This window comes from Mus caroli, chromosome 9 (genome assembly GCF_900094665.2).
Source record: "Mus caroli chromosome 9, CAROLI_EIJ_v1.1, whole genome shotgun sequence".
Classification (NCBI taxonomy): Eukaryota; Metazoa; Chordata; class Mammalia; order Rodentia; family Muridae; genus Mus; species Mus caroli.
The window spans coordinates 101,543,899-101,554,059 of record NC_034578.1 but is presented as its reverse complement, the minus strand read 5'-3'; the positions used below and the strand labels follow the sequence as shown (position 1 = coordinate 101,554,059).

General features: G+C 48.8%; 1 protein-coding gene across 6 annotated transcripts; it reads left to right on the top strand.

Annotated features, from left to right (window-relative positions):
• The first annotated feature begins 4,477 nt into the window (after positions 1-4,477).
• Glyctk (glycerate kinase) lies at positions 4,478-9,909 on the top strand. 6 transcript variants are annotated; one of them, XM_021172315.2, is made up of 5 exons: positions 4,478-4,495; positions 6,872-7,287; positions 7,490-7,641; positions 8,200-8,375; positions 8,677-9,909. In XM_021172315.2, the coding sequence occupies exons 2-5, from the start codon at positions 6,911-6,913 to the stop codon at positions 9,541-9,543; spliced, it is 1,572 nt and encodes a 523-aa protein (XP_021027974.1). In that variant the 5' UTR covers positions 4,478-4,495; positions 6,872-6,910; the 3' UTR covers positions 9,544-9,909. The 6 variants fall into 6 exon arrangements, with proteins under 6 accessions (XP_021027974.1, XP_021027972.1, XP_021027969.1 ...); XM_021172313.2 differs by lacking the exon at positions 4,478-4,495 and adding an exon at positions 6,625-6,725; XM_021172310.2 differs by lacking the exon at positions 4,478-4,495 and adding an exon at positions 6,625-6,735.
• Positions 9,910-10,161: the final 252 nt, after the last annotated feature.

Here is a 10,161-nt window from a genome sequence, read left to right as displayed (position 1 = left end):
CTACAGTGTACTTACATATAAAAAATAAATAAATCTTTTAAGAAATGAAAACATACGTTTATTATTTTGTTTGTTTTCAGATAAAATCTCACTAAGTACTAGCCCCGACTGACCTGGAACTTGCCATGTTGAAAAGCTAGCCTCAAACTTGGTATGATCCCCTGTGTCTGTTTCCTAGGATTACAGTCATGTTCATCCAGGCTTAGCTATATAGGACCTTTTGTATGGGACCCAAAGGCCCAAGATATCAAGGACAAATGTAGGACAAAATAGACGTTTGAAGCAGCGTTAGGAGGGACAGCTTATGGAGCTGATGACAGCCTGAGTTCTCTCAAGTATTCCATAAATTAAGTCAGTTTTGGGCTGGTGGTTTGGCTCGATTGTTAAAGAGGCTTGCTGCACAGCTCTAGTGGCCTGGGTTTGATCCCTGGAGGTCATGTGAATGTCCATGGAGAGACCCACACATACGCACTTGTGTCTGTACATAGACATGACAAACGCGCGCTAGTAAATAAAACCTTTCAAGTCAGTTGCATTTTCACTGTGAATTTTAAGAGAGATCTTTTGCAAAGGTTTCCTTAGGAGTCATCACTGCAAAATGCAGTGCTTGCTTCAAAGGGTCAAAGAGTTTGTTCTGAGCTATCTATGACTGACTGTGACCAGGGGATATGGATTCAAGCTGTTCCACAGGCATTTTCCACCACGGAGGCAGTTGTATGACAATTTTATAGTCACAGAAGAAAGTATCAGTCAGGTTTATGATCCTACAAAACAGGTCTGGTCCTTACCAAAGCAGGAAAGCCTCTGCTATAGGTCTCAGATGCTGTCTGAGGAAGGCGCTCTTTGTTTTGGATTGGTAGACGCTAATGGGCTATTATTAAATGATAAGTTACTGTACTCCAGGGGTTTTACTTCAAAGTGATGTTAGGTCCAATAGAGAGGCAGGGTAGAAATGTCTGGTAAGGGAACTAAACGGTTTGGCATGGCAGCTCACAAAAGAGGCTGAGGCAGAAGGGTTGCCAAGAGTTCCAGGTCCCCATCTCAAAACAAAAACAAAACAAAAATCTCACTAAAATATGGGCTGGAGAGATGGCTCAGCAGTTAAGGGCGTGTGCTGCTCTTCCAGAGGACTCTTGTTCAGCTCCAGGCTCCCGTGTGAGGCATCTCACAATTGACTGTAACCTCACTTTCAGGGGACCTGATACCTCTGGCCTCCTTTGACACCTATACTCATGTGTATGTACCCTCACAGAAGCACACACATACAAATAACTAAAAATGTAACAAATATCAAGGAACATCAGGTCCAAGCAACAATAAAAACTCAGGAGAACCAAAATTTGCTCAAGATATCAGCTCTAGATGTGTAACATTATAATTCTCCAGAATCATAGAATTCCAGTCAGTAATTAATCTCCAGACTCTCCCATTTAGGTATGGCTTCAATCCACCGACAGCTGCTATTGTTGGAAAATTTGTCTATCTCTAAAATTCCTGTTGAAATTCAATCTTCAAATAAAGAATGTTAAGAAGCAGGGTCTTAATCAGGTGTGGAGATGCAAACCTTTAATCCTAGCACTCCAGAGATGGGCAGGCAGATCTCTGTGAGTTTGTTCTATACAGTGAGTTCAAAGATAGCTAGGACTACATAGTGAGACCCTGTCTCAAAACCAAACCAAATCAAATCAAACCAAACCAAACCAAACCAAACCAAACCAAACCAAACCAAACAAAAAGTGGGGATCTGGCTAGGTCCTGAGGATATGTCCATTGTAAATGAGATTAACACCTCTTCTAAGAGACCCATCCACCCTCCACCATGTGAAGTAATTGTTTATCTCCTCTGGAGGATACAGTGATATCATTTTAAAAACAGAAATAAAGCCATGGCCAGACACCAGACCTGCAGATGACTTGCTTATTATTTTTTTAGATTTATGTATTTATTTTTTTGTATATGAATACCCTGTAACTGTCTTCAGACACACCAGAAAGGGCATCGGATCCCATTATAGATGGTTGTGAGCCACCATGTGGTTGCTGGGAATTGAACTCACGACCTCTGGAAGAGCAGTCAGTGCTCTTTTTTTTTTTTTTTTTCGAGACAGGGTTTCTCTGTATAGCTCTGGCTGTCCTGGAACTCACTTTGTAGACCAGGCTGGCCTCGAACTCAGAAATCCTCCTGCCTCTGCCTCCCAAGTGCTGGGATTAAAGGCGTGAGCCACCACGCCCGGCCAGTCAGTGCTCTTAACTGCTGAGCCATCTCTTCAGTCCAACTTACTTATTTGTGTGCATGTGTACATGAAGGCCAAAAGACAACCTTGGGTGTTATTCCTCAGGTACTATTCATTTATTTTTTAAATTAACTCATTTTTAAATTGTGTGTGTGTATGAGTGTTTTGCCCACATGTATGTTAAGTGCACAGTACTGGTGCCCTAAGAGGCAGGAAGAGGGAGGGCACTGGCTTCCTTAGAATTTGGAATTAGAGATGGCTGTAAGCTGCCATTGGGGTGCTTGGAATAGAACCCCCACCCTTTGGAAGAGTAGTAAGTGCTCTAAATCTCTCCTCAGTTCCCCCACTTCTTTTGAGACAAGGCCTTACATATCCCAGACTGACCTTAAACTACACAGACAAGTATGACTTTGGGATCCTGATTCTTCTAATTGTGGAGATTATAGGCATGTACCACGAAGCCTGGGTTAGGTGATGTTGGGGATCTGACCAGGGCCTTGTGCATGCTAAGCAAGTCCTCCCTCCATCAGCCGAGCTACATTCCCAGCCCTGTCTCCACTAAAAAAGGAAAGACTTTCTTATGTATGTGTTCTGCCTCACATGTGTATGTCTACCACATGAATGCCTGGTGCCCGAGGAGGCCAGAAGAGGGCATCAGCTTCTCTGGAACTGGAGATCTGGATAGTTGTAAACCCCTTGGGTGCTAGGAACAGAGTAACAAATGCTCATAACCACTGAAACATCTCTCCAGCTCTCTGTATCCATTTAAAAAAAAAATACTCCACTACTATCCCTAATCTAGTCACAAGATGCATCTGATAGCAAGACAAGGAAACCCACTGCATGGTATTGAGTTGATCTAATTCTTTTTTTTTTTTTTAAAGTTGACTTCTACATCTTTTATGTCTGTGTGTGTGTGTTTTTTTTAAAGATTTATTTATTATTTATATGAGTACACTGTAGCTGTCATCAGACACACCAGAAGAGGGCATCGGATCCCATTACAGATGGTTGTGAGCCACCATGTGGTTGCTGGGAATTGAAGTCAGGTCCTCTGGAAGAGCAGACAGTGCTCTTACCCACTGAGCCATTGCTCCAGCGCCCCCCCCCCCCCGCGTTGATCTAATTCTTATGTATTTCTATTGCCCTCCATACAAACAGAAACTGCGATTTCCTTTTCCCCTCCTTCTTTCTTCTTCTTCTTCTTCTTCTTCTTCTTCTTCTTCTTCTTCTTCTTCTTCTTCTTCTTCTTCTTCTTCTTCTTCTTCTTCTTCTTCTTCTTCTTCTTCTTCTTTTTAAGGATTTTGAAACAGGACCCCACTGAGCTGCTAAGACTGACAGGAAACAGCAATGTCTTCAGTTGCAAAATGGAAGGGATTTCACAAAAGGAAAAGAGGTAATGTGGAGTGGAGGATGTGGCACATAAGGAAATTTTGACAGGGTGTGGGGTGGGGTGTAGCGGGGTCGTGATTGAGCTTCTCAATTACACAGCAGTGCACACCTGCGACTTTAGTACTCTGGAGCCTGAGGCAGTAGGATCATAAACTTGAAGTCAGCCTAGGCTACAAAGTGTGTCTGTGTGTGAGGTAGGAGTCGAGGTTAAAAAAAAAAAAAGAAAGAAAGAAAGAAAACTTTTAAAGGAAACACGTTTGAAAGAATTCTTTCCATCAGGAAAGGATTTTGGAGTGTTTTTGGAGCCCAGCCAATAGTTCATTTTTGAATGTGGGAAAAAGGCACGACTGGATCATAGTGGACACAAGGTGAGAGCAAGGGTAGGAAGAAAAGGCTTAGGGGTCATTTTGTTTACAGTTTGCTCATGTGTTCAAAAATCACCGAACAGAAATCTTTTGCTGAGTTATCTGTATGTGGTGGCTTACAGAGAAAAGAGGTAAGCATCAATGAATTGTCATGGATGTCTTTAAATCGCTTTCTAGAGGGGTGTGTTGTAGCTCTCGCTGATGTTTAGCCCTGTCCGGAACCGAACAAGAATTCAGGGTGTATTTAACGGTGGACTAGATCTAACAGGATGAACAGGGAAGGCTCATTACAAATCACTGAGTATCCACTGCAGGAACACAGAAACCAGAGCCCCCCCCCCCCCTCCCCCTCGCCTCTTTTCAGGTTTTCTCTGACCGTCAGTGAGGCAGGAAAGTTCTAAACCAGGCTCTCGGTCTCTAGGGAGACCTCAGACCAGCCACTTCCGGATTAATCCCCACCCACAGAGAGCACTTCCGGTCTCCAGCGCCAGAAGCTGCGGAAAGGTGAGTTTGCGTCTCAAGCAAATAAATGGTCCTTGGAAGTCGTTCCTGGCCCGGACAGAGACCGATCAAGGCGACAGCAACCTCTTAATCTTGCGACATCTTGCACTACACGACAACATTTCCCTCGAGAAGATCACAGGCTCAGCCTCGGGAGACGTCACTTCCGGTCACCTGGCGGTTGGCCAATTCCGGACGTGATGTCAGCTCCACTTGGTTCCGGAAGGAGTCGAGCCTGGTCTTCGCCTATCCTCACTTACCAACGCGGGTGCAGTGGAGCTGGGAAGGTGTAGTGTCTTAAATAGAGTTGGGAATTTGGCTCCTGAAAGTGCAAGTCGTCCAATTAACTTTAGACTTACCACAACGTAATTTTTAGTTATAAATAATTCAAACTATACTGGTCATAGTTATAATAAAAATTACTTATCCAAAATTCAAATTTCACCAAACACCCAGTTCTTAATCTGGCAATTTTGGACTTGAACTTTTTTTTTTCCCTTGAATTCTAATAGGGACCTTCTAGGCTTTTGCCCCTCTGGGAAAGAGATACAAAGTTCACCTAGGGCTGAGCTTTATGTTTTGGATGCTAAGATGTGTGAATCAATCCCGGGGAATCCCATACATGAAAGCTGAACATGTTTGCAGGCGTCCCGCGGCAGTGCCCGGTGTATTCCTTTTTACAAACAGTAGTTTCTGGGAAAGCTAGCTGGGAACTACAAGGCTAAAAGGCGGAGGTCTGGCAGGCGCTACGTTGTTTAGGAGCGGGATAAACTGTTACCTGGAGTTTTCTCTGTCAGCTTGTACAGAGAATCAGAAAGCCCGAGGTGTCAGGAAAATACAAGCATCAGTCTCCCAGCACTATGGAGAATTGGATGACTTTATGCATGCTAGGGAAGGTCTCTCCCACAGGACTACACTTTCTTTTCTTTTCTTTTTCTTCTTTTTTGGTTTTTCGAGACAGGGTTTCTCTGTATAGCCCTGGCTGTCCTGGAACTCACTTTGTAGACCAGGCTGGCCTCGAACTCAGAAATCCGCCTGCCTCTGCCTCCTGAGTGCTGGGATTAAAGGTGTGCGCCACCATGCCCGGCTTGGACTACACTTTCAAGTTCCCTGAGAGTTAGGCTTTATTGTGTCCCACATCTTGCAAATGAGCTCAGTGTGAGAAAAGATGTACTACTACGCGCTTTAAAAAAAGCTAGAACCCCATCCCTAGACTTCACCCTCTTCCACCCATGCTTACGGATACAGTTGTCTTTCTACCTTTTTAGGGGCTTGAATGTAGCTCAGTGGTAGAGCGCATGCTCGCTCGTTATATGGACAGCCCGGGCACAGTCTTCAGTACCCTCCTGTCCCTAAACTTAGATATCTTTTTGCAGCTGAGTCTTTTATTGTTCCTGTATAGTTACGCTGTAGCTTCCCGACCTTTACCCCAAGACCTTTCTGTCCTTCACTCTGCCCAGTGGAGAAAATGATTGTTTGGGCTTCATTACTGGAACCCGGCCTTTGCCTGCTCTAGCAGTGGGCTGTTTTTGCTGTAACTCAGTGGTGTAACTCAGGACTTGTTTTTTGCTATCATGGAGCCAGAAAGGAGTGTTCCTGGCACGGCTGATCATGACCAGCTGTATGGGGACAAGGGTGTCTGGTCTTGTCCTGTAGATTGAGCCCCATAGAAAATGTCCTTTTGCTTATAACCTGGGGACTTGCTGAAGGTTTCACCTTGAGTGAGATTTTGTAGTTACTCTTGATTCGTGCCTGGACCACTTGCTGAACTAGCCTGAGTCCTGAGCTTCCTTAGGCTGTGTGCACTGGTAAACCTGCAGCCTTTCCACATGGACCCAGCTTTGCCAGACTGGTTGTATGAGCTAACAGAGCAGGCTAGAGGTCAATGGACTCAGGGTCAGTTGGCTAGACAACCAATAGCCTTTTTTTTTTTTTTTTTTTTTGGCAGTTGAAGTGGTAAAGGAACGTCTAAGGCATAAATGCCAGAAAGGGGGCACTGCCGTGGTGTGAGGGCTTTGGAAGTACAGGATGTGGAAATAGAATGGCACAGGGGCCTGCTGGTAGGAACGGCATCCTTCATGAATGATTAACTCCCAGGCAAAGGAGGTGACCTAGGAGGAAGGTCCACTTAACAGGAACTTTGGACTTGGGGCAGAGTGTCCAGAAGACTGGTGTGTGGCCTACAGAAGAGGAGGACGTGGCTGGGCATCAGGGCTGGGCTTTCAGGACTGGTGTAAGATCAGGTTTGCTGCAGGCTTCATGACTTCTCCACGTTTCATTTCAGGTTATGGAGTCCGCCAGTCCTGAGCCCTCAGAGGGGTGGTCATGATAGATGGTGGGGTTCTGTCCGTGGCCTCACTCCTTCTCCTCCCTCTCTAGGCAGCTATGGACACGAGGCTGTGCTGAGAGAAGTGGGGCATGGCTGCGGCCCTACAGGTCTTGCCTTGTCTCCTCCGAGCCCCGTCCCGTCCACTCCTCTGGGGGCCCCCAGTGGCCCGGATGACCAGTGGTATGGCCTTGGCAGAACAGGCACGGCAGCTGTTTGATAGTGCAGTGGGTGCTGTGCAGCCAGGCCCCATGCTGCAGAGGACACTGTCCCTGGATCCTAGTGGCAGACAGCTGAAGGTGCGGGACCGGACCTTCCAGCTGCGGGAAAATCTCTACCTAGTGGGCTTCGGCAAGGCCGTACTGGGCATGGCAGCTGCGGCCGAGGAGCTGCTGGCTCAGCATCTTGTGCAGGGTGTGATCAGCGTACCCAAGGGGATCCAAGCCGCTATGGAACATGCTGGAAAGCAGTAAGAGTCTCTGGGCGCAGGGGGACGCCCTCTACTGTCCTTTAGAAGAACACCTCCCTTCCTCTTTGACCTCCCCATCTCCTGGGTCTGGCCTGTTTTCTAAATAGGTTATCAGTGGGCTGCTTTCACCTGTCCAGCTGAGAAGTCAGGTGGAGGAGAGGAGCCCACACCATCCCTTCTCCGTCGTTTGCTCCCTCCTCAGAGAGATGCTGCTGAAGCCACACAGCCGCATCCAGGTGTTTGAGGGTGCCGAGGACAACTTACCGGATCGGGATGCACTCCGGGCTGCGCTGACCATCCAGCAGCTGGCAGAGGGGCTCACTGCAGACGACCTGCTGCTGGTGCTCATCTCAGGTGTGGGAACAGACAGGGGTGCCCTGAGTACCATATGGTCCCAGGGTGAAGTCGGGACCATGGCAGACAGTGAGGAACCTGGAGGGTACCTAGTGGGTGGTGTCAGGTTGGTCACCTCTCCTCAGCTGGAAGTTCACCCTGCTGAACAGTCTGTAGTGGTGAAGGCACAGCCGGTACTAACACTGACACAGGTCAGAACCTTTGGAAGACATTGCTGTCTGCAGCGGTGTTACTCGTGCTCCTGAAGCTGAGTTTCCAGACCCCATGGAGCTCTCTCCTTGCTTATTTGCTATTTTTTTCTTGCTCTTTCTTAGTTACATTTTTTAAAAAAAATATTTTTGTGGTATTGGGGATAGAGTTCAGGGCTTCACACAGGCTAGGCAAGCACTTTGCTAGCAAGCTTCTCCTGGGATCTGGCGTACCCCTACTAGGGGACAACTTCACTCTGTGTCCACAAGGGGGCACTGTAACCCCACCTTCTTAGAGGACCTTCCTTACGGCCTGCCTGGTTCTCTGGGTCCGGCTGTCTCTTCTCCCTGACACTCTCACTGACTCTAGGTGGGGGCTCAGCCCTGCTGCCTGCTCCTATCCCACCTGTCACGCTGGAGGAGAAACAGATGCTCACCAAGCTGCTGGCAGCCCGAGGAGCCACGATCCAGGAGCTAAACACCATCCGCAAGGCCCTGTCGCAGCTGAAGGGTGGAGGGTTGGCTCAGGCTGCCTATCCTGCTCAGGTGCACTAATCACTTCTTCAGTAGGCCCTGGGTTCCCAACACGTGGCAGGGAGATGAGAGCTTAAGCCAACCTATGAGTTGGCAGGGGCCTGGCCTGAAAAGTCCCAGGAGGAAGCCTAGAGAGAGTAAGAGGGAGGCTTCCTGGTTAGGTGATCTGCCATCCCACCTGAAAGTGGTAAGACGTGGGTAGATGTGGGCAAGGAAGCATACCAGATGCTGTATACCCAGGCCCAGTTTGTCTTTAAGGGCCCCGGCACACGGAGGAGGCAAGACTGAACCTTATTTTGTGGCCTTTGTCTAGGTGATAAGTCTCATCTTGTCAGATGTGATTGGGGACCCTTTGGAGGTGATTGCCAGTGGCCCTACGGTGGCCAGCGCCCACAGTGTGCAAGACTGCCTGCATATTCTAAACCACTATGGCCTCCGTGCTGCTCTTCCCCGCTCTGTGAAGACTGTGCTCTCCCGAGCTGACTCTGACCCCCATGGACCACACACCTGTGGCCACGTCCTCAATGTGATCATCGGCTCTAACTCTCTGGCGCTGGCTGAGGCTCAGAGGCAAGCCGAGGTGCTGGGCTACCATGCTATGGTGTTGAGCACAGCCATGCAGGGTGATGTAAAAAGAGTGGCTCGGTTCTACGGGCTGCTAGCCCGGGTGGCTGCAGCCCATCTCACTCCATCCTTGGCTGAGCATCCCTTGGAGGAGGAGGCGGAACTCCATCAGCTGGCAGCTGAGCTCCAGCTCCCGGACCTGCAGCTGGAGGAGGCTCTGGAAGCGGTAGCAAAGGCTAAAGGGCCGGTCTGTCTCCTGGCTGGTGGTGAGCCCACGGTGCAGCTGCAGGGATCTGGCAAGGGCGGTCGGAACCAAGAACTGGCCCTGCATGTGGGAGTGGAGCTGGGAAGGCAGCCACTGGGGCCTATTGATGTGCTATTTTTGAGTGGAGGCACTGATGGGCAGGATGGGCCTACAAAGGTGGCCGGGGCCTGGGTCATGTCTGATCTCGTCAGCCAGGCTTCTGCTGATAGCCTGGACATCGCCATCTCCCTCGCCAACAATGACTCGTACACTTTTTTTTGCCGCTTCCGGGGAGGAACACATTTGCTGCACACAGGGTTGACAGGGACCAATGTTATGGATGTCCACCTCCTGATTCTTCATCCTCAGTGATGGCATCGCTCACCATGTGAGAGTGTAGAAGAGGCCTTCAAGGGCAGGGCCTCTTAGGAAGGTCAAGGGCCGATTCCCAGGCCCCACTGTGCCTCAGGACTCCCTCCTCGGTGGCTCCGCCCGCCTCCCTCGGATCTACTCTATGCTTGTTCCCCCAACTAGATTAGAATATGGGGGCTTCTTTCTACCCCTAGTTTCTGTCATGATAGCAGGTAGCCCTGAGGCCCAGCAGGAGCTTCTTGGCTGGTCACAGTTCTCATTTTCTCCCTGGAAGCCTTCCTGCCCAGGTCCTCAGCCTGTCTCTTCCATGGAGCGAAGGTAGGGCACTGAAAATAAAGAGAATGTTGTGTGTGTGTGTGGGTCTCAGCTCATCTCCTCTCAGTGCCTCTTTCCATAGCACAGATCCTCGGGGGGCTGCTGGGCAGGGACCCGTGGTGTGGTTCCAGCAGTGGTGCCAGTACCTCGAAGAGTTTCTCACACTCTTTTTGGCTGGGTGCACACTCAGGGTCTGCTGATGGCAATCTGTGACAATTGAATCTGTCTCCTAGCAGCATCAGTGTGGGTTAACAGGACAAGCTTATAGTTGCCTACTTAACCCTGACTCCCTGTGGTAGCCTG